Source organism: Rhinolophus ferrumequinum, chromosome 25, assembly GCF_004115265.2.
Source record: "Rhinolophus ferrumequinum isolate MPI-CBG mRhiFer1 chromosome 25, mRhiFer1_v1.p, whole genome shotgun sequence".
Classification (NCBI taxonomy): domain Eukaryota; kingdom Metazoa; phylum Chordata; class Mammalia; order Chiroptera; family Rhinolophidae; genus Rhinolophus; species Rhinolophus ferrumequinum.
In genome coordinates this window covers 256,310-279,960 of record NC_046308.1, presented here as the reverse complement: position 1 = coordinate 279,960, position 23,651 = coordinate 256,310, and the positions used below count along the sequence as shown (strand labels likewise).

The following is a 23,651-nucleotide window of genomic DNA, read 5'->3' as shown; positions in this document are numbered from 1 at the left end:
GAGGGGGACTCTGGAGGCACTGGAACTAAGCATGTGTTGGCATTTCACCAGAATCAGCCCTGGGTTATGTCACCTCCTCTCTGGGGCCCAGGGACCCGAGAGCCAGGTGAGGGGCGACTATACCTTGCTGTACAGCACGTCCAGCCAGTAGTCGGCCACCTTGGCGACGGAGTCGTACACTTCCTCCAGCGTACTGCCTTTGAGGAAAGCCTCGAACACGGAGGACTGGAAGATCTTAATCAGCTGCAGCTCCCCACGGCGCTTCACCTCGAAGCCCTTTAGCTCAGCCAGGGAACCATCCTCGTTGAACACGGCATATCTGGAAACACAGGCGAGCACGGCTGTGAAGGGGCCTGGAGCACCGCTTCTCGCTGCCCTCCCCTCCGCCTCCTCCGCCCCTCCCTCCGACACCGACCAGCAGCCAATGCCTCTACCCGGAGCTTTGTTCTTCCCACACAGAAATGCCTCAAGGGCCTGCAGCCTGTAGAATCTACCAGGTGAAGGACAGAGCCGGGGGCATCAGTGCTGACAACAGCTTTTCAAACTGAACCCAAAAGGCCACAAACAGAACCGAGGTCTCTACCCGTCCTGGACAGGCTGCTGGGTCGGACCCGTCTGTCTCCTTCCTAAGCACGGAGGCTGTGGGAGCCTACCTCTTCTTCAGTTTCTTGCCCTCCTCCTTGGAGGCTGGGAGAATCATGGCTAGGTAGGGCCCGTCGACCTCGAAGAAGATGCTATTCTCTGAGCGGGTGACATAGGTGAGTGAGGCGGGCTCGGCCAGCTCCTGGTACTGCTCATTGGTGAAGCCTTCCTGTGGACATGGATGAAGGGGCAGCCTCAGTTGTCATCGTCACACCTGCAACTGACCGGCTGCCCTCCAAGCAGTGGACGGGTCAGCAAACGGGGCTCTTCCGTACGATGGGTGACACTGGGCAAGACAAAGGGATCAAGTTCTGACACGTGTCCCACGTGGATGAGCCAAACTGCACTCTGCCGAGTCCAGAAGGCTGCATTCCGTGTTTGCACGCACAGGACGCTCTGGAAAAGGCAAGATTAGCACACAAAGAACACACTGGTAGCCAGGACTTGGGGTGGGGGGGCTGATGACAAAGGGGCAGCATGCAGGAACCTTTGGGGTGACGGAACTGTGGCATTGCTCTGTGGTGGTGGACACATGACGCTACGTGTGGGTCAAAACACACAGAGCTTCACTCCATAAAGGGAATTTTACTGTAAGCAAATTAGAAAACATTCAACCAGTCTATCAGGTGACGCCAGAGGGACTGCAGACTGGCACAAAAGAACCCATGGCATTATTGATGGATGACGGAGCCCGCTGAAGGGCTGCAGGACATAACAGACAAGCCATGCTGAGTAGGTGGTGAAGACGAGCAACGAGAACAAAGGTGAGCAAACACCACTGCCGGCACCATCCTGGAGCTGTTACACATACACTAGGGCTGAACAAACAAAGAAATGTACTGAGAAAATCTGGTAGGTTTACTCTCTGCAAGAGGAAGAAGTTACTACTAAGGGAATGGATGACATCGGTAGCAACGGGCTCAGGTCATACATTTAAACACGCCTGCAGGTATGGGTGGGTGTGGGGTTACTATACATCCATGTATCTCCTAGCTCAACTCACAGTGAGCAGCTACAAGCAGTGACATGGGGTGGCGTCAATGAGCACACTGGCCCCGACCTCAGTTTCTAGCACCATCTCCACTAAAAGGAACCCAGGCTCCTTGGAGAAGCAGCTGATTCCAGGGCTGAGGCAGGAAAATACATGAGGCTGGAGTGTCTTGTACTAGGAGGTAAGAAAGTACCCACCAAACCCAAACTAAGCCCCAGGATGGAGTGTGTCGCAAACATGTGGGCAAATGTGAAGGAGCCCAGAGGCCAACGGGGAGCGAGCTGAGCTGCAAACACAGCAGGCAGTCATGGGTCACACGCCAGTGTAACAGTATCCACGGACGACGTGGACATAAACCACCAAGTAAAGCAGGGAGCGAGGAATGGGTGACCACTCCGCCCACACAGTGCCATTAATAAATGTCGGGAGGAGGAAAATGGATTCATCAGAGGGAAACCCAGCAGAGAACACCGGGACGCCTGGCGAGGGCGCCCTGCGAGTGCCCCCGTTCAGGGAGGACAGGACACCCGCAGTTTCAAAACATGTCCTCAAGGCTCACTCGTTACTGTGCTGCTCTAACACGTGGCCAGACTTGCACAGTCCACTCTGGGCGGGCAGCTCAAGGCCGCCCGGTGGACTTCTGGAGCATGGCAGTGGGTAAGCCAGAGGCCACAGCTGTAGAGGGACCACAAGTACAGATCCTGACACCACGCACGACAAAACCACACAGGACATGTCACCTCTGTGGCATTCCTCCAAAAGCCCAAATAACCTCGGTGTAAGGACAAGGAAAAATAGACAAGGCCAAGCTGAGGGGCAGACACCAGACACCTGCCTGGCACTCATTGAAGTGTCCCGATCATGCAGACAGCGGGGCACTAAGGAGACAGACGACTATACGCAGCTGGGGTCCTGAGACAACTGGGAAATCCAAGAGACTGAGTTTGGTTCCAGTGTCAGCCGGCCTGAGTGCCATGGTTCTGACAGCCGGGCCATGGTTTGTGGATGTCAACATCAGGAAAGCAGAACTCTGTTCTACTTTTATAATTTCTCTGTAAGTGTAAAATGATTCCGAAATAAAAAGTGACGAGCAAAGCAGTGTGGGTGCTGTGCTGAAGGATGGTGCCCTTGCTCCGGCAATGTGAACTCAGGCCACACAGAAAATGGGGACGACGGAGGCAGGACGCTGAGCCCAGGAAGGGGAGCACGCTGGCCTGAGAGATGCCGCAGGCCCCTTTCCCCAGGCCCCACCATGCTGGTGCGAGGAGCCCACGCCCACAGAAGCCCCCTCTGGAGGCCCAGGCTCACCTTTACCATGATGTTTAACATGGCCCCAGGGTAGGAGATGGTCACCTTGGGCTTTTTCATGCAGGATGTCTTGATGACAAAGTTTTCAGGGAAGCTGTTGGGCAGCACGCACCATATTCCATCTGTGTCCAGCTCTAAGGGCCTCCTTCAGAGAAACAGAAATGAGGCCACATGGATACGGGCCTGGGGCCCCAAGTAGCGAGAAGCCCCTGTCAAGTCTGGACGCAGCGGAGGCCCCTCCAGGCCATGAACGCAGCAAGCGAGACGCCCACCCATTTCCAGCTCCCTCGTCTCCCAGCTGTTCCCTCCCATTGTAGCCCTACCGGCCCACTCCAGCAGGTGTGCCAGCCGGCCGCGGGCCGCAGCACGGTGCTCACCCAATCTGCTCGATCAGCTCCCGCGCCTGCGTGATAATGCTGGCCCCCGTGAAGCAGACAATGCCGGCCATCTCCATGGAGTACCAGCGGGCCCTGGGGAGGACAGTCACAGGCTCATTAGGACAGGGCAGGAGAGAGGATACCAAGAGGGGGACTCTGGAGTAGGGCAAGAGGACTAAGGTGGAATCCGCTCTGTGCTGAGGGTGTGGGGCTCAGCTCAGGAAGGATGATCTGGAAGGATGCAGCATACTGTCCCTGCAACAGCTCAGGACCTCAGGCTCAGTGGGACTCTCCATAGCAGCCCAGATGGTCACGTGTCCCCATGAGCCTCTCCCACCACCTGCAGCACCAACCATCTCATGCCTTCTCCATTCTCCCAAGCCCCATGCACACCCTCCAGCTTCTCAGGGAAAACAAGGCCTCAGGCACCCTCGGCTTCCTGCCACCCCCTGGCTCATGGTCCCTGCCGGGGAACTCTGCTCAGGTTCCAGCCCTGCTCTCATCCTCCCCAGTGCCATTAAAAAGCAACATGAATAAACAGAATGACCCTCCCTCAAGCCCAGTCCCTGTGCCACCCACCGCCTTTCTCCTTCTCCGGAGTTGCCCTGTTGACTGTCCTAGCATCCCCACCCAGTGCCCAGGTCTCCCCTTCAAGACCTGCTCTGCCCGAGGCCCCGCCCACCTGGTCATGTCCAATGGACACGCTCAGGCCCCACCTCAATTCATCTCCTGCACCCCTAACCCCAGAACAGTGTCCATAGCGGCTTTGAGACCCCATCTCCTTCCTGGCTCTCTCCACCTCTCAGAGGGCTTGACATCCCTCATTAGCCACACGGTGCTGCTTAGTAACTGCGCAGACCCTCTCCACGTCCAGAGTGGTGACATTCACTAAGTCACACACACACACACACACACACACACGAAACTACCAAATCATGTCTCTAGCCCACGATGCTGAGACCAAGGTGTGCAGTGGTGCGGACGCCCCTTGAGGCCTACTGGAGGGGACGTGGCAGCCCACAGCCCCGCCCATGCAGGCGCCCAACCCTGCCCTCTCCCGGCCCCTGGTGCTAAGGCACCCTGTGCGCATGACGCACCCTTTGCGCATGACGTAGCCATAGAAGGAGTTGAGAATGCATTTGTGTGCGAGCTGCAGTGACTCGTACAGCACCTCCATGTTCCTGCAGCGCCTCACCTCCGCTGCGTCACCTGCCTCCACGGCCGCACACAGCTTCTTCTTCCACACCTGCGAACCACGCACACACGAGGCTGTCATGCAAAGGTCACTCACATGGGAACTTCCTGTCTATAGGCCTCTACTGGTACCTGCCACACTTCCTTCACTCCGTCTCTGACGGCACTACCAGTAGAGAGCTGCCGATTGCACACCTCGGCACAACTTCTAGGGACAAGGACGTGCTCCTGCTTCTACCCCAAGAAACTGAACAAGGCACGGCGTCCGGCATCGACTCGTCCCTCATAGGGTCTGCACGACCCCAATGCCTGCTTCTCCCACGTCCCCATTCACCTTTCATCCAGAACTGCCCCTTGGAAGGAGATGTCCTGAAAGGGCTGCTGGGCACAGAGAACAGGCCCACGTTACACTTTTACTTCCTGCGAGCCCAAGGACAGGAGGGGATACTCCACGTGGACACCTCAGACTTGGGGCAACGTCAGTGCCCTGGGACAGAGCCCGGAACCTGACAGGGAGCTGGAGAAGGGACTGAAGCCGCATCTGGAGACCAACAAAGCGGCGGGGCCTTTGCTCCACCAGAGGTCCAGGGACTCCCTATCCGGGACCTGTTACTCAGTTTACTCTCTTACCTACGCACTTGACAGGTTGAGTTCCAAGGTCTCTCAAATAACACAACTCAGGTGCGGCTGACAGGCAGAGAGCTAGGTGCTCGTCATCTGCAGCAATGCCCCAGGGTAAGTGTCCTCACTGGCTAGTACTGCTGGGCCACCCACTGCCTGGCCGGTACTGGGCCCAGGGTTGGAAGGTGCTGGACTCTTCAGTGTGGCGTGTTTCTCAAAACCCACACAACTGCCAACCCAAAAGGGTGGGACTTAACCCTATGTCAGGTTTACCTCCACAGAGTGGCCCAACTACCACCAGGGAGGGTGTGGCCACAGGCACTGGAACGTCTGAATGTCCTACCCCAGCTGCATTTCTGTCCCCATCACAGTGGTCGAGCATGACGGGCTCCTCCCCTCTGAATGTTTCGCCTTTACTCCCCCAACTGGCGACTATCAGTACTTAGAGAAGAGTGTCTGGCACATACCAGCTCTCAGTAAACATCTTGATGAATTGGCATCACACTAAGAGTCGTTGGATCATGCAGGCTGTGCCTGGGCAGACGGAAGACCCTCTGTGCCAGCAGAGGGGGCACGTGGCAACCACAGACAGACTGCATGGCCCAGGGTGCCAAGCCTCAAAGGAGAGGCCGAGTGACAGCTCCCCCAGCGGGCTGGCACACCTGCTTCACTGTGCTACTAGTCTCAGCCAACAGGTGCTGTGGGCAGGCTTGGGATACTGTGTCCACAGCCTCTATGATGGCACGGGCTGCCCTGAGGCCAACGTGTCCTGGGTCGAGGAGCTAGGCCTGTGTCTGGAACGACTGGGTTTAGGGAAACCAGAGCTACTCAGGAGGTCCCTGGAAGAAGCAACTGATAAAGAAATGCAGAGACGACCAAAAATATTTCCAGAAACTCCCCATCCAAGCTGAGAAAAAAATGTTTTTAAAGGTTTGGTATTTAAAAAGCAAAACACTTTAGACATTTACTGAGTGCCTACTATGTGCCAGTGACTACATTAGACTCTAAAGAATGAGACAGTCACTACACTTTCAGGGCTTGTCTGATGAGGGATACAGATAAACAAGTAATTTAAGAGTTAATAAAGTGAGATGGTATGGCAGTTTCTCCGAAGATTAAAAACACAATTACCGTAGCATCCAACAATTCCACTTCTGGGCATACACACACAAGAACTGAAAGCAGGAACTTCCCATGACTCCAGACAGCGCCAAGCAAGAATCCTCACCTCAGAAACTAGACTCTGTCTGACCCCACAAAGGTCAGACTCACCTTGTGGAGACCTTTGAACTCGTAGCGCCGGTCGCGGAAGGCACGCACAGTGTCCACGTAGAAGGAGTTCTCCCGCTGGCAGATGGTGGTGAGGCGCTCCTCCACCTTGGTCACGTGGATCTTCTTGTAGGCCTTCCGGCAGTAATCTAGGGCACAGCCGGGAGGGGGAGCACGTGAGCCTCCTGACTGGCCAAAGGCAGGCAAGGAGGCAGCGGACAACAGACACAGCTCTAGGCAGCTCTGGGCTAACAGAAGGGGCAGACCACTAGAAAGTGAGGCGGTCCACAGTGAATGGGCGGAATACACCAAAAGCACAGGAAGGAGAGTCCAGTGTCGGAACACTCATGAAGCCTCAGGAAGAACTAGTTTGCCACGATCTGATGGGTTCAGCGACTGGTTTAAGTGACCTCAGGCTGTGAACCACCAACACAGCCCTACCGAGGCCCAAAAGTGGGAGACGCGGTGTTGGGAAAGCCATGGCCAAGTCCGGGCTGCTCACCTGCCAGCCTCCTCTTCTCGTATTTGGCCTGCTCCTCACGGGACAGCTCATGAAAGGCCCGGGCTGGACCCTCTGGGGTCAAGGGAGGGAACTTCTCCGACTCCAGCTGGTGCCGGATGCGATGGTACTCGCTGCGGCTGGCTGGCACTGGAGGGGTGACAGCGGAGAAGAACCACGATGGAGACCAGCCCGTCCGCTTCCGCTGAACACCCCCCGCCCGGCCGCCACTCACTGAATTCGCCCCTCCACTGCCAGGCCATCTTGCGCTGGCAGTTTGCTCCGGGCTTGTTGAAGTCACAGGCCGCACAGGTGGCTTCGTCCACCATGGCAGAGGGCTGCGGAGAGCGTGGGAGGGAGGGAGGGAGCAGTTAGGCTCAGGTAGCAAGGACTCAGTCCAGATGCAGGAGTCTGTCTCACCTGCAGGCGGTTTGTCAGGATGATGTTTGGGTACATGGCCCCCACATCCAGGTGGTAGATAAGGGGACACTCGATTCTGTTAGGAACATCTTTCAGGGAGGTGAGCTTGTTCTTAATCTGATCACACACCTGCAGACGAAGAAGAAAGAAGTGGAGGCTGGTGACCCAGCAAAAACTGGAGACTGTCCACAGGAACAAGGAAAGCACCACAGGTCCCAGACGGACACCAGCCCCCAGCACCAGGCCCAGGGCCACGGGAGGCGCCACAGGAGCACAGCCCTACTAAGGGCAGCGTGGTGAGAGCGGCAGCCTCCACCCCAGAACTTTCAGGGTTAGGAGAAAACTGCACAAGACTGTCTGCGGCCTCACATGGCAGGGCCCATCTGCCAGCGAGAGTGAGACCTGGCCAAAATACCAGCAGTCACCCTTGCCGAGGGCCCCGTGGGTCCCCGAGGTGCGCGTGTCCCAGCAAGCCTGCAGCTGACGGGTGAGCGGTTGGCGTAGGCTCAAGCCCAGGCCTCAGACCAAATGCAGTGCCGGGTGGCCTTCGGTGGGACTTCGTGAACCAGTGACTCAGATTTCTGGTTCTAGCAGCGCCTGAGCTGTTTGCCTGAAGACCCTCCTGATACCAAACACCTGGAAAGGCTGCCTGAACTAGAAAAACTCTCCCTATCTGTGCAGAAGTGAGCTGCTCAGTCATGCCAAGTACAAAGCGACGCGTGAACTGTAAACGGGAACAGGGAGCTGACCTGGTGTCCCAGGGCCATGCCAGTTCTGGTGACTCAGTGAAGGGACACGGCCAAGTCAGACAAGGGGAAAGACACGTCAGGTGAAGTTGGGAGCAGGCTCAAGATGGGAGGAGATTCCTCCTTCCAGCACCGAGCTGACAGCAGTGCGCAGTGCCACCTCCCAGGGTAGCCCCCAAAGACCCAGCGCCAGGCTTTTCCTGGGGCCGGTCACACCGGCAGGCACCGGCCTGCATGAACCCAACTACAGACCCCGGGAGGAGCGCACGAGCAGCTGTCCTGCCAGACAAGGGGAGGGAGCCCAGCCATCCCAGTGCGCAGACACAGGCCCCTGAGAGCACAGCCGACTGCCTGTGGCAGGAGCCCTGCTGCTCATTTCTCCAGCCTCCTCAAGGAGAGGCAACCTGCACCCAAGAGGGAAATGAAACGCAGAACTTCCAACAAAGGCAGGACCTGCAAAGGCCACTTCCACAGAAGGCTAAACCAGAACCAGTCTGCTCACCAGAACCCCGTCTATTCTGGCCTCTGGGCCAAGAAGTACCTTGCCTGAACATGTCTCCACAGGCTGGTCCCTCTAAAGGATCTGTGGTCTACATTATACTTCTCACTTGGTCTGGGAACGTCCAGCCAAGGAGCCAGGTAAGAAGGGGCCCAGCCCAGTGTCCCCTCTGGGGACCCAGGCAGAAACAACCATAAAAGTACTTGACAAGGCCCTTGAGAGGCCCCCTGGATTCCTTGCTGAAGATGAATTCTCATTCCAAAATCTGAGTGTAGGAAGAGACACCCACTGTGGCCGACAGCAGACACAGTGGAAAGCAACCCCCAAAAATTCAGGAAATAAATCTCCTAAATATGCTGAAATGAGCGTAATTAAAAATACTAGAGACCTTGGGGTGGCCGGATGGCACAGTTGGTTAGAGCAGGAGCTCTGAACAACAGGGTTGTTAGTTCGATTCCCACATGGGCCAGTGAGCTGTGCCCTCCACAACTAGATTGAAGGACAACTACTTAGAGGTGTTGGGCCCTGGAGAAGCACACTGTTCCCCAATATTCCCCCAATAAAATTAAAAAAAAAAAAAATACCAGAGACCAAAAATCTAAAACACAGGAAAAAAGTCCACTTTTTATAAAATAAAGCACATTGGAAAAAGAATGAATAGAGCTTCAAGAAATAAAAACATTGTCCAAAAAACAAAAACAGTCACTGAGACTACATGGGAATAAAGCTAAATAGGCTCTGACAGTCATATATTTTTATTCACTCCCCAAAGCACTTAAAACAGAACACTCGGTGTGTATGTGTGTGATACGGTCACTGTGTCCTACGGACTCCAGCCCGAGATGTGGGAACCGCTGGCCTGGAGCGCCGGCCTCTTACACTGACCACAGCTGCATTTGCTCCGGCGCCGGGCTGCCTCTCATCAGCCCACTGCACTCACTCGTTTCCCAGACCCGAAAGTGACACCTGTGCTCCTTTCCTCGGACGTGTTTTCACTCACACTTGTTCCTCCGCCTACACCCCCTTCTTCCCAGGGTGGCTCAGAGTCCCCACAGTACGTGATAGCTATAGCTGACAGCAGCTGCACAGCTCTTCAGTTTGCAAAGGACATGCACACATTCTTGTTTGAATTTTGCCTGGTGAATCCGTTCAGATATTTCTTAAAACCAATCCTAAAATGGTAAAAATGCCACATCCCTGGAGTCACTATATGTGCTGCACTGTCGAGAGGTGCCCGACAGACGTGAGCTGTGCTGTGTCCAAAGGAACTGAGGCAGCACCAAGGGAGGGGCCTGGGGTCTCCAGTCATGTGACACACTTTGTAAATGGTGCTTTCCACCATTTTTGATGGATTGTACAGTTACATTATTCTACTCTGTAACTTCTAGGAATTCACTCTCATCATTTTTAAAGTCTCCTTAACAAAAGAAGAAATTAAAAACCTCCAGTGGCCCCTCACTGACGACAAAGAGTCCAGGTGACCGGGGCATGAGAGCCAGCACTGCCGTCTCTGCCCGCAGCCCCTCAACGTCCCCGCAGCCTGCTCAGGAGCCCGGCGTCTCCCTGTGAAACTCCCCAACCACACCAAGTCAGGGCATGCACTGTGACCACACTGTCACAGCTGTCCTACCAGACTAGGAGACACCCTGAGTCATCTGTCTCGGTGCCCCAGCAGCAGCACACAGTAGGTACGTAATGAACATGCTCGGGAATGAAGCCAGGCTGCCGGGGCCGCCCGTGCCACACTGTCCCCTCCCTGAGCGTTACCTCTTGGAAGTTGGTGACCTGCTCCATGGGCACCTTCTCCTCTTCCTCGATAGCGTGACGCATGGTCTTCTCCACGCGCTGCAGCAGGAAGTCAAAGGCGGCGGGATTCTAGTGCAAACGACCGAGAGGACCCAGGTCGGACGGGAACCCGCCCCAGCACTATGCAGCCTACCTTAGGAACGCCACAGACCACGCTCTGGAAGGAGCGGAGTCCTGAGCCTGCAGGGTCCCAGCCCAAGGCAGCCCAGACAGGACGGCCGGTGAGGGCCGCGGTATTATTTCAGCGCCTTGTGGCTTCTGGGGGCGACCGAGCCTGGGGTACCCGGTGGGGACAGGGGGCGCACCATCCTGAACCGGCAGGGGATATCACTGCGGAACACGCCGGACTCCAGGGCTTCCACGTGGCCGCCCACGTAGGTTTCGGAGTCCAGCACGTGGCCGTCACTGGTCATCTTGTTGAACTCCTGCTCCTGCTTGTTGGGGAAGATGATGTTGGCGTGGAAAGCCTGCACCATCAGCAAGGCCTCGCACAGCGTCCCGGAGCCCTTCCGCAGCACCTGCAGGAGACGCCAGGCTCAGCCGACCTGGGCCAGCCCACACAGGGCAGTGGGCCGGGACAGCGGGTGGCGCGGTGGGCCACTGACCTCGTCGGGCTCCATGGGGATGATGGTGCACAGGGCGAATATGAAGGGGTGCACATACTTCATGTACAGATAGTATGTGGCCACTGCGTCTGACACCGAGTACGTGGCCAGCGTCTGAGGAGAGAGCGGAGTGAGGGCTACGCCCCCCGTGGGGCCGACCCCCTACAAGGTGCGGCACCGGTCCTACGGCACGAACCTGGGGCTGCTCCGTGGCCATCCGGCACATATCCTCGGGGTCCAGCTCCACGGGGTCGTAGCCCAGCTTGGCTTTGGCAGCCGCCTTGAGGTTGTGGCTGCCCACCGGAAGGTAACTGTCCCTCTTCACCCACCTGGGAAGGAGAGGAGAACAAAGGCCAGGAATCCGTGAGTGGCCGCAACTGGACACAGGAAGACAGGCCAGACAGTGCAGGGTCCATGAGCCAGTTAAGTTCGCAGACACACCTGCCAACACAAGGAGCTGCCCAGCCGGTGCTCCAGGCCCCGCTTCCCTCCTGTCCTTGTGGGGAAACGGATGCAAGCGGGGCAGGAGCAGGCAGGAGCTGTCACCCTCCGCGGCCTGTCCACCAGGGCTGCTGGGCTCTGCCCTGCCTGCCCAGCCCTCAGGCCCTGCCGTTACACGTCCTCCTGTCTGCACGTGGTCCTTTAGCAGGGAAACACGCAAGGACACCCCGTGCCCTGCGACCTCTGTGCCCGTCTTCACTTCCTCCCGATGACTGACACCACCTCCCGGGCCGGCAGCTACTACTGCTCATGTCCACCCCCGCCCCCCTGGCCTCCACCCGGAACACCCCACGCTGGCCTACCTGGCACTGCCACCTCGCTGAGGCCCCCACCCCTCCTCTTACTTCCTTTGACAGTCCATTCACTACCACAGTCTCCACGTGGATGGAGCTCCCAGGCCTGCTTCTACCTGTGACCTGGGCTCTGCCCTACACCTGAAAGCCCACGCCAAATCCTGAGAACCAGGCTTCCCTGTGCTCACGCACCCTGGCCCCCAAATCTGTAGACCCCCAAGTCCTTGCCTCTCAAATATCTTAAGCCACCCTTCTCTTCACTCCTGTTCACATTACAGCCGGGCCTACCCCCTCCAGCACACGCACCACAGGCCTAACGAAAAGATGGATCAGCTTTAAATGTGTTGATGGCTCCCATGACAGCCGAGGTGAAACGACCCCCCCATAGGGCACCGAAAGCTCGTGAGACCTCCAGCCAACCTTTGCACTCTGGGCCACCATAGCCCGCACTCCGGGGGGGGGTGGGGAGGCAAGGGACCTCATCCCAGGCCTTTCTTTCTGGCTCGGCGGCCCTGCCCTGAGGCCCAACGCTCAACATGTCTGCTGCACGAGGAGCAGGTGACGACAGACATCACATCCCAGGACCCAGCCAGAGCCGACAGCTGTGTCCCCAGTGAGGGGAGCTGCTTCTCAGAGGTGCTGCCATCCCCCGAGAGGGTGCAGACAGGACTGGCGTGAGCGAGAAGGGAGCCTGGACCCCACTCACGGACAGCCCTCAGGACACACTGACGAGCGGCCAGGGGAGCAGCGCGGCCCACCTGAGACAGTCCATGTGGATGCACTGGGGCGCCTTGTACTCCCCCTGGCTGTCCTTCTGGAACCCGATCTCCTCGTACATGCTCAGTCCGTGGGCTGCTGCTCTGGCCTCCACGAAGGGCCTGGGGACGATGGACAAGCACACAGGGCAGTGAGTCCCTAACTCCCTCAGAGACAGGAGATGGCCCGCAGGGGATGCCACCGACCCAGGAGCTCCTCACTCGGATGGCGCTTTTGCCCCTCCTACTTTGTTCCATCTCAGCCATTTCTCAGAGGACAGACCTGCAGCACTAACTGTACTCAGCGTCCTGTAACGTCCCCTCTCGAACTCTGTTACGTACAAATTAGACATTAGCCTCACCAGTCAAAAAAGTCCCCGTTGTAGGTGACCATGATGGTGGGCTTGGTCTCCTGGACGTGTTCAAACCACCTTTGGATTAGATGAACCTGAATTCAAGGAGTCACAGCATCAGCCGGCTGCATTTCCTCTCCTTCTAGCTCTTCCCAGCACCTGCCCAGGTTCAGGAGCGCCTCACGGCGGCCCTGGACCCGCACACCGTGCCTCCACATGGCAGGCGAGGACGCACACACCGCGTCCAGGAGCTGCTGTGCGGGCCGAGGCCTGAAGAGTCAACCTGCCTCTCCTTCCCACTTCACCCCACACCGGCAGCTTCCCAGGGACACCTCTGTACCTCATCAGGTTCATTGAAGACACAAAAGGGCCCTTCGTATTCCGGCTTGGGGGTGAACTCAAAATCATCAATGTCCTCAGCAACAATCTCCCTGTTGGTGATGAGGTAGCCCTGGGAATTCACCAGCCATTAGACGCAAGCCAGAGACACATGCCTCCTGACACTCGGCCCAGAAACTCCTGCTACAAAAATCTCTGCAGCACCTTGAAGGTGCCCCATCTTTCCAAGAAGAGACGCGCTACCTAAGCCCCAATGTCTGATTTCGATCGGAAGGCGGGCACATGGCTGGATGGCAGAACAGCTTGCTTTTCACTTTTGGGATTACACTCACTCATTATTCACCCCAGAAATACTACTCACGGGGTGGGGGACCAGACAAGGGCCCTGTTCCCAGGGAGCATACATCCCAGAAGGCACTGCTCACCTGACCATCGATCATATAGGAAATCATCATAATTTGGTCAGTCTCAGCATCAGGAAACTTGAGGGGCAGCTTGGTCGTCTCAATGTCAAATGCCAACACCACAGGGTCCTGGAGGGACCAAATGTAGCATTAAGTCGGCCACAAACCCAGCTGAGCTCTGGAGACAGGGGTCCTCTCGACACCCACCACCAGCTGCTCCACCTCCACCTGCTACAAGCAAGAGTCCAGCCGCCACAGGAAAAAGTTTCCAAAAGAGTAGGACAGGCACCTCGGGGCTGACTGACCCACATCAAACACCACGATTCACTGATGGTATGAAAACTCAACACGGACAGGAAGACTTGGTCATAGGAAAGCCGGAGAACTACAGAACACCTGAGTCTCAGAGCACGTTCCAATGCATAACCTCTTCTTGACCTTATGCCAACCCTGCCAGAAGACTGTGGTAGCGCCGACATCTTCATTTTGGAATGAGAAAACAGAGTAGAGACCTTTCCAAGACCACAGAGCTGTCCCCGAAACGAAGCCTGAATCCATTTTCAATCCCTAATGAAACTGTTCCCCACATCACTTCACTACTGACTGCCCAGAAGTCAGAGCGCTCGCTCGGGTGCTGCGATCCAGCCTCGCTCAGATACTGACGTCACCTTGTGACATGCAGGTGCAAAGGAAATTATACTCTCGGTCAGAAATGAAGCAGGAAAGTGATTACTCCACAATCTCTTATGAAAGTATTTGAGGAAAAAGAAGCAAGCAAGTCTTTCAATCAAAGTCACCTGTCAGCACTGAATTAGATCTCTGCAGAAACCCAGGGGACATTCAGGACGGAGACATGCGAACAGTACTTACGGGTCGTTCGACCAGGTCATCCCGGCGGGTGACCTCCACTGGAAAGGCGTTTCCTCGGTACCTGACATTGTACCAGTGAGCCTGCGGGACATGAAGCACATTTAACGGCGAGCTCACGTCTGTCTCCAGTGGACTGGGCTGCGCTGCCGTGAGGCATGGCCCACTCACCACGTGGATCTTCAGGTCGATGGAGAGACGGATGTGGTAGGGCACGTCGTACTCCCGCATGTCCACGATGTTGTCCAGCTGGTCGGCAGTCTTCTTAGAGGCTTCCTCTTCATCGAGGATCACACTGCCGCCTTGCAGGACACTGCAAACAGAGGGCCGCTCACTCAGCACAGTCCCCTCGGGCTGCAGGGGAGGCCCGCGTCCACAGAGGAAACGTGGCTGGGGTGACCAGGACAGACCCTTCTGAAGGAGCTCGGCTGACCCTCCTAGCCGAGCAAGTCACACACACAAGGAAATTCAGTGTATGCTTAGGGCATGTGCATTTTATAGGGTGTAGGTAATTAAAAGAACAAAGAAGAAAGAAAGCGCTGTTACTTTGGTGGTGTGTCTACAAATGTGAACCGCTCTCACTGAGCTTGTTTCTTCATCAAGAAACAGAGGATGACAGTACCGGGCCCACTCTACAGGAGTGTCGTGAGGTAACAGTCACAAGGTTCTTGGTTGAGTGACGGGTAAATGGTAACTATTTCTGCACCATAGTTGTTCCTATCATATCCAAGCAGAAAATCACTGTCACTAGAATAGTCTCTCCAATATTAGCCCGCTAATCTTCCTAATACTGAATGGACTATTGGGGGGAAAAAGACAGACAATGAGTTTCAGAGAAGGCCTCGGGGGACTCGGTCTCTGGATACACCTTGCAATATTCTGAAAAGTAATTTATGGGTTACTGGGGTGTGTGTGTGTAGAAATGTTCAGAGTCCCTAATGATCTTTTGTCAGAGAATACGAATACTTCTGAAGTGAAAATAACTTTTAATTAGCCAAGATTTCTTCTTCTTGATCTCTTTCCCCGCTTCCTGCTATAGTTGATGTCTGAACGTCTGGAGAACAATATTTGGTGTCCTACATTAAATTTCTCTGTATAACTCCAAGGTTCTCTGGAGAAGAGATGCTGTGTAAATCTAGCCATTTAATAAAATTTGTAGACAGCTTAACACTTGCCATAAACCACGAGAACAGACTGTGTGAAGGTAGTGGGATTAGGAATCTAAAATGTCTTTACCGTTACAGCAACTCAGTGCTAGAGCCACAGACCCAGCCCCGATGTAATAAATTATGACACAGGGAGATGCTATTTATGTAACACAATTGGAAAACTGTAAGAAATCCTACTTAATTGCTCAGAAGTGTTTCCCCATCAATCAGAGCCCGTCAGAAAGGCCACTTAACTGCTGGGTTTCCCCACCTCCTATCCATCTCAACTCAGGAAAAGTGGGCAATAGCCCTGTGGACCGACTGGCTGCCGCTGGTGCGAGAAGGAGGCTTACCTGGAGAGCATGGCTGTGTAGGTGTCGCAGGTGTGGCTCTGCTCCCGGTTCTTCTTCACGGCAGGGGAGATCTCCTTCCTCACTCTGACAAGGTCCTCCACGGTGTTGAACGACAGCTTAATGTAATTCCGCTTCAGACCCACCAAATGATTTGGCTACAGAGTGGACAGAGTTCAAGAGAAAAAGGACATTACTGGGGAGAGAACATAAGGGCAGAACGATTCAAAGGTAAATATCCTTGTCAAAGGGCTGGGACCTCCAAAGCACCTCGTCCAGCTCTGCATGTGGCACCCACTGCGCCACCCACGGGTGTCACCCAAAGGATGTCCAGACAACCACCAAGGCCTCCTCCTCTGTCCCGCCCCACACCCACAGGTGCCAAACGGGGCCTCTTCCCATGTCACCCCTGGCAGAGCGGACCCAGCCTCATATACCCTGGAAGGAACGGTGACACTCACCAAGTCCAGATCCTCTTTGGGGACAGTCTCTACTTTCGCGATTTTACCCTGAAACTTCTTAGAGAGAAAAGATGAAACTTCTCGCTCACAACCCTAAATCAGGATGGTAATGAAAGGACTTTCCATTAGTAAAACCTACTTCCTTCCTTGCCTGTTTCTCTAGAGGAGTCTGACGCCTCTCACAGAACGAGGGGGCACAGGCTGTCGGAGCTGACTCTATGAAGCGGACTCACCTTTCTGGTCGCAATGTAGAAGTACGGCTTGTAGGGCAAGGCCACCTGCAAGTCACCACCCATCCGGGGCGATGAGAAGGCAAAGGAGAAGGGTGAGGATGGCTGTTGGCTGCGACCCCATGAGCAGGCTATGCCCAGTGCTCCCTGGAGCTGCACAGCACTTAAGATGCGGCGCTACAAGAAGTGGGGACCTGCGCACGCTGCGGGGGGGCTCTAAGACACACACCACTGCCCGTCCTTCAGCCTGTCTTCTCGGACATCTTAGGTGCCAGTAACGTGGCTCCCAGGGGCCCGTCCCTCCCGAGGGGCGTCAGGAGCTGCACACGAGGAGCCTTCCAAGCCCCAGAGCTGAATGAACACTCGTCACTTGGGGCCCAGCTGTGCCTCGTCACCAAGTGGGCCTTAGCTTTTTGGGGTTCAGGGGCTTACCTTAAATCTGCTGCCATCATCTTGAATAAAGTAGTAATCCACTGCACTGACTAAGCGCTTCTCTTCGTCTAAAACCTCAGTCTACAAGAGAGGCCGCCCACACAGGTGCAGGTTACCCTCCACTCTGTACAGGGGCCCTGTGCTCCCCACTTGTGGGGAACTGAGCGCTTTCTCCACCCCCTTTCACAAGAGCCCATCATGACAGTCTCAGGGCGGATTTCTCTCAACTCCTCCCTCATCCTTGAAAGGTTTACTCTTATGGGCAGCAGGGACACCCCTCCCCTAGCCTTCCCCCCAGGGCCTCAATGGCCCAATGCTGGTGAAGAACAAAGTAGGAGAGCTACAAACAGCCCGTGTCCACCTGCTTCACCTGGACAGCAGGTTCCCACACCAGGTGGCACCCACTCTTCCCACAAGGGCCACGCCCCCACAAGGCTGTGGAAGAAGGGGCGGGAGGAGGAAACGCGCAGGTGCTTACAGGATGCATGTTGACGAGCCAGCCTGTCCTCTCGCCCGGCTCCTTGAGCCGCTCAAACCCGAACCGCACATCCATCCTATCCGTCCACTGACTGCGCTCCAGGCGCTTGAGTGCCGAGACAGAGGAGGGGGGGCCATCGTCCCTGGGTGGGAGGACGAGAGCCTGTCTTCAGGGGCGCAATGCTCTCCACTGCCACAGCCCTCAGTCCACCCGCTGTAAGCGTTCCAGGTGTGACATGGTACATGTATCCACAAAAAACCTCACGTTTAGCAAAACAGCTCATTCTAATAACAGGACTCATGGGAAAAATATGAGTGGGGCAGGACCCTCCAAGGCTGTAGAGGTCCATAAGCAGAAACTGGCAACGATCACAGTGGACACGGCTGCCTTGTGTGTATTAAAAGCACACAAAGCCCAGCACGGCTCTTTTGACCACTTATCCCAGAGAAAGGAAAAGCCATGTCCACACAATGTGCATGTCAGTGTCCTCAGCCGCTTTGTTCGCTGTAGCCAGAAACTGAAAACCACTCAGCTACTCCTCACCCGGGGACTAGCTAACCTGTTACGTCCATCCAGTGGGGTGCTTGTCACCAATAAAGAGCAAGTTACTGATACTTGTGACAGCTTGGGTGAGTGAAAAGGCCAACCCCCCAAATTACACACTTTATCACTCCACTTACGTAGCGTCTTGAAGTGACAAAACTAGTGATTGTGAACAGATGTGGCTGCCATGGGAGGCATGGGGGACAGAGAATGGAAGGGCCGTGGCTGTAAAAGGACAGCACGAGGGATCTTTGGGGCAGAACCGTTGTGTATTGACTGGGGTAGTCACCAGTATACAATGTGACAGAAGTGCACAGAACGAGAGACACACACACACGTACCCAAGCGCTGTGTCTCTGTCAGTTTCCTGGCTGTGACCTTGTGCTCTGTTATGTAAGATGTCACCACTGGGGGAAACTGGGTGAAGGGCTCACAGGATCTCCCTGTAATTTCTTACAACTGCGTGTCAATTTACAATTACCTCAAAATAAAAAGGTGTTTCTTTACTTATTTTTATGACTTTTTTAAATGTGTGTGTGTTTTTTTAAAGATTTTATTGAGGAAAGGGGAACAGGACTTTATTGGGGAACAGTGTGTATCTCCAGGCCTTTATTGGGGAACAGTGTGTTTCTCCAGGGCCCATCAGCTCAAGTTATTGTCCTTCAATCTAGTTGTGGAGGGTGCAGCTCAGCTCCAAGTTCAGTTGTCGTCTTCAATCTTTGTTGCAGGGGGCACAGCCCACCATCCATTGTGGGAATCAATCCATCAACCTTGTTGTTGGGGAGCTCGCACTCTAACCAACTGAGCCATCCGGCTGCCCCTCCGGAAGTTCAGCAGCAGCTCGTTGTCTTCAATGTAATTGTGGAGGGCACAGCTCACTGGCCCATGTGGGGATCGCACTGGCAACCCTGTTGTTCAGAGCTCGCGCTCTAACCAACTGAACCACCCGTCCATCCCTCTTTACTTATTTTTAAAATGTTAGTTCCCAAATGTATTATTAGTTTGTTTCTTGGTAGAATGGAATTAACAATGTCTGCCATGTAAGATTTTCATGCATATCGTAAGAGACAGTGGATGTAAGAGCACTTTGAGAATTACAAAGTCAGCAGCGCGAGCGCAGCACGATGGAGAAAACGCAAGAAGCTTGAAGATTTTTGGACTGAATTCCAACTCTGCCAACACAGCGCTGATGATTAAATCCCACGGCGCACACAGTATGCAGACAGGGTTCTTTGTACACACTGTACTCAGTAAATAGTGTGTGTGGTATTTATCAAAGACAAATATAAATATAAGGGAATGGCCACTTTTTGTTGTCTAACAGGTATTAGGTTGGTGCAAAAGTAATTGCAGTTTAAAAAGTTAAAAAGAATTGAAAAAACCGCTACTTTTGTACCAACTTAATAAAATTCTGTAATGTCTGAGTTATTTGAGAGAAATGAGTTGAATAAACGAGTCATCTGCTTTCAGTCGTATAATGTGAACTGGAAAGTACTCGCTGGACTCTGTGGTGCTGCACTATGCCAGGCCGTGCAAACAACACACAGAACTGGCACATGCACTCAGGCGGCCACAGCCACCTGGGACGGGGCGTTTCACCTGCGTCAGGAGGACTGTGAGACTAGGACGCTGGCAGTATGTCGGGCTGCATGGTCCAGCCGCAGTGCATGAGCATTTAGATGGCAGGGATCTAAGCTAAGCCATTTCCTCCTTTACATCGAAAGATGGCTTTATTTTCTGTGCAGCAAAGTCACTAACCACGTTTTTACAGAGATGTTTGTTTTAAGGCACAAAAGCAAGGGAGCAGACGTGCTGAGCGCAGGAGAAGAATGCAGCCGCCACCTGACATTTGTGCAAGACTGGGGCGCACCTCCCTGGGGAAGGAGCCCACGGCAGGTGCTCATGGGAGGTTCTTCACCTGCAGGTTCCCTAACGGTGCTGACAGGGCATCCGTGCAACACTCCAGCTACAGCTTTTCCCTTTCCTACTGAACACGCAATGCTACTCCTCTATTCCGATCCCTTTGCCTGCGGAAAAATGCAAACAAACCAATACAATCTCCACAATTTACTGACATCATTCTCCTGTTTACCAATTGCATATGAGCTAATTGGGGTTACAGAAACCCCTGTGGCAGAATAGATTATATGTTAAAAATGTGATGTATCTTCTGGGATGCCTGGGTCTAGATGTTAGTACATCTAGAGAAAAAGGGGAATATAATGTTCTGTGTGAGAGGAACTATCTCAATTGACAAAGAAACTCACTTCTCAGCTCTTCAGTACCAGGGCACCTGCCTCAAACTTCCCAAGCCTTTCTCTGGGTAGATCGTGTAATAACTATTCATACAGATTTTATCATAAACCTTAGTACTTGATGAAGACTTTACGCCACCAGAACTATCTAAGCCTGTTCTGATTCTAGAACCTAGGTTCATCCCAAATTGGTCACAATCTTTAACTCCACAGGTATGATCCCATCTAGAGAGACCAGAGTCATTACAATTTAGCTATCTTCAAAACAGAAAAATCCTTGTTTATTAGCATTCCAACTTTTTTTAAAAAATTGCTAGTTTCTTCTTTAAAGCACAATTCTGAGATTCTGTACCCTGAATATTTTTTGGCAAAAAATCCTATTTGTTTGCTAAGCCAAGTATATTCTCCACTTCTCAAAAATGTATAGCTAACAATCAATATCCCATGGCTTTTTGTCTAAATGTAAATAAATTAGCTACTTTATGAAGCAACGAGCAGAGAAAACATGGAAATGTTTAGGGTGGTGCTGGCAAGCAGAGAAGTGGTGAGTGGAGATGTAAATCCACCCCGTGCAGAAACCACCAGGTTCCCACTAGCTGGCATACCAGTTCTCATTCTTACTGGACTGCTCTCCTGGCCAGTGTTCCCTGAGAGCTGTTCCTGAGCTCTGACAAACTACACAGCATTTGGGTTTCTTCATAGTAATCCAGTTCTCAAAGGCATTCTCCTCAACTCTTCACGGATATTCATCCCTTCCCTTCCAGCACCTCTCATTTTTCAACATCGGATGCTAGCTCCTTGCTACATGTTTCCAGGTTCCTGGGATACTACAATTCTTGAAACTACATGACCCTCCCATTCCTGAGCCCTAGTAGATTTCTCCACAAAGTGGGTGTTTCTAAAACAGTGCCTATCATGTAACCTGGCAATTTCCACGTCTAAGAACTTGTGCGAAGGACACTGCTGTGCAGTACATTGTTTTACATACAGATGTTCATCACGGCTGTTTACGAGATGGTGGCAAAAGGACGCAGGCTAAATAAAAAGAGACCAGTGACAGAAAACTTAAAAAAAGAAACTTGTTTTGAACTAAGCCTTACAGAATTCAAGTCCTTAATTACCATAACATTTCACCAACTGTCAATTTATAAACAGAAGTAGAGAATTATTTCCTGAGAAAAACTCTTCCTTTACTCGGAGGTATTCTTTGGGTCACCTCCACTTGAATAGAATGACCTATTTCAAGGTTAGGATCCTTACTTTTCACAAAAGATTATAACCACCTGCTGTAGGCAGAATGGCCCCCCACAAAGATGTCTATGTTTTATCCAGGGAAACTGTGTTACCTGACAAAAGGGACTTTGCAGGTGTGATTAAAGATTGTGAGATGGGGGTGATCTGGGCGGCCCCAGTATAGTCACAGAGTCCTAGTAAGAGGGAGACAGAGAGAGAAGCTAGAGATGTGACGCGCTGTTTCGAAGGTGGAGGGAGACGCCATGAAATAAGGAATGAAGCTACAGGAGGCAAGGGAGTAGACTCTCCCCTCCAGCCTTCAGAAGGAACAACACCGTCAGCATGGTTTTTAGAACTTCTAGAGCCGTAAGAGAGCAAGTCTCTATTGTTTAAGCCACTAAGTGGTAATTTGCTACAGCAGTAATGGGAAACCTACATGTCGCCATACTCTACAAGTGTTTAATCGCTAAAATAGCTGGATTCACCTTAAATCAAACACACAGGAAAACAGTATTCCAGGCCCTGCTAGACAACACAGCTAACTTCGGTCCGAGGCCCAGATCTTTACCAAAATCAAGAGTGAGTGAAGTGCTGTCTATGGAGAACTGCTCGGGGGACACGCAGACCTCTGCGCTACATCGTTCCCAACACCCTGGGTCGGGTCTATCCTTGCATCAGGCGAGATGGAGTAAGCGGATTAGAAAACTGCTCGCTTTGGACCACATCTCCTCCCAAAACTGTTTTCTGAGCTGCGTATCTCACTTTTTATCCTGTGACAGTACAAAATCTGAAAAGCAGAGATGATAGTAACAAAAATGACTACCACATACTGATCGCTTACTCCGTGACACCAGCCAAGCACACAATGTCTCGTTCAGTTCTCATGACAACCCTTAGGAGGGGGCTGTAAGCATCCCCATCTCACAGAAGACACTGGGGCACACCCACTACCACTGTGCGCTGTCCCTTGGGGCACGCTCAGATCCGAGGATTAAATGAGCTACTCAATGTCAACTGTTTGGAAAAGACAGCAGACGGTGAGAGTGAAAAGCCATCGCCGCTCTTTTTATTTCTACAGCAGCCATAGCTCTGCCGTATGGACATGGCCAGGCAGTGACGCGGGACAGCGAAGAGCCTTCCAGCAGTTACGAACTCAGGCAAGTTACTTCACATCTCTGAGCCCCCGATTCAAGTATAAAACGTAGGCAACAGTCCCAAGCTCGTAGGGTTTCCCATGAGGACTAGAGGCGACTGTGAAGACGAAGAACTTCGCACGGGAACTACTGTCAGCACAGTTGTAAATCAGGACACCCGCCTGGCTCCTCCTGTGAAGTGTCGGGGAAAGGCTGTGCGCGGCGCACGGTTTCGCCTTGGGCTGCGGACCGTGCGGACACGTCGCCCGGGCCGGCGGGCAGCCCACGGCTCGCAGCTGGGCCCAGCTACGCCGCCTCTGCGCCCCCGCAGCGTCCTGGCCTCCCTCCCGTGCCTGCATCCTCACCGAACACGCCGGGGCCCCGTGACCGAGGGGTGCTGCCAACAGCCCGCGGGGACGCGGGGAGGATACCGGGCTGTGCACAGCGCAGTCAGACCGGAGCCACCCGTCCCGCCCGGAAGCCTGGAAGGAGCGGCCGAGCTGCGCGCCCCGAAGTGCTCCAGGGAGCCCTCGCCAGCCTGGCCTCCCGGCTCGCCCCCGCGAGGGGCCCAAAGCCGACGCCGCCACCCAGACGGCGCGAATCCGGGCGCGGCCGCCTTAGCACGAGCCAAGAGCCTCCGCGGAAGGGAGAGGCCCGGAGCCCGCCGCCCACACGGGATGACCGCGCGCCCCTCACCTGCTGGCCTCGCCGTCCGCGCGCGGCTCCGCTAGGCGCCGCCCGCTGTTCCTCAGCACCATCTCGCCACCTCGGCTTCCCGGAGAAATTTGGCGCGCTCCCACCAACTCTCGCGAGAGACCGGAAGCGCCCGGTCACCCAATCAGGAGGCTCATCGCGCTCCACCCAGCCGAGCTCCAATCACCTCCGGCGCCTGAGGGGAG

At 54.1% G+C, this 23,651-nt stretch overlaps 1 protein-coding gene across 1 annotated transcript in view; it reads right to left on the bottom strand.

Moving 5' to 3' along the window:
- The window catches only part of POLE (DNA polymerase epsilon, catalytic subunit), a 41,926-nt gene extending 18,405 nt beyond the window's left edge, over positions 1 to 23,521 (bottom strand). The window contains exons 1-25 of the mRNA XM_033098447.1: positions 23,449 to 23,521; positions 17,589 to 17,730; positions 17,111 to 17,191; positions 16,682 to 16,726; positions 16,449 to 16,541; positions 15,991 to 16,145; positions 14,661 to 14,802; positions 14,493 to 14,573; positions 13,644 to 13,751; positions 13,220 to 13,330; positions 12,889 to 12,974; positions 12,530 to 12,649; positions 11,174 to 11,306; positions 10,978 to 11,091; positions 10,678 to 10,890; positions 10,334 to 10,441; positions 7,322 to 7,450; positions 7,137 to 7,239; positions 6,905 to 7,051; positions 6,406 to 6,551; positions 4,416 to 4,564; positions 3,319 to 3,411; positions 2,942 to 3,086; positions 654 to 811; positions 124 to 319 (exon numbers count right to left, since the gene is read on the bottom strand). Of these exons, the coding sequence (XP_032954338.1) occupies positions 124 to 319; positions 654 to 811; positions 2,942 to 3,086; positions 3,319 to 3,411; positions 4,416 to 4,564; positions 6,406 to 6,551; positions 6,905 to 7,051; positions 7,137 to 7,239; positions 7,322 to 7,450; positions 10,334 to 10,441; positions 10,678 to 10,890; positions 10,978 to 11,091; positions 11,174 to 11,306; positions 12,530 to 12,649; positions 12,889 to 12,974; positions 13,220 to 13,330; positions 13,644 to 13,751; positions 14,493 to 14,573; positions 14,661 to 14,802; positions 15,991 to 16,145; positions 16,449 to 16,541; positions 16,682 to 16,726; positions 17,111 to 17,191; positions 17,589 to 17,730; positions 23,449 to 23,510 (3,060 nt within the window). The 5' untranslated portion in view covers positions 23,511 to 23,521. The remainder of the gene's footprint in view (positions 1 to 123; positions 320 to 653; positions 812 to 2,941; positions 3,087 to 3,318; positions 3,412 to 4,415; positions 4,565 to 6,405; positions 6,552 to 6,904; positions 7,052 to 7,136; positions 7,240 to 7,321; positions 7,451 to 10,333; positions 10,442 to 10,677; positions 10,891 to 10,977; positions 11,092 to 11,173; positions 11,307 to 12,529; positions 12,650 to 12,888; positions 12,975 to 13,219; positions 13,331 to 13,643; positions 13,752 to 14,492; positions 14,574 to 14,660; positions 14,803 to 15,990; positions 16,146 to 16,448; positions 16,542 to 16,681; positions 16,727 to 17,110; positions 17,192 to 17,588; positions 17,731 to 23,448) is intronic.
- Positions 23,522 to 23,651: the final 130 nt, after the last annotated feature.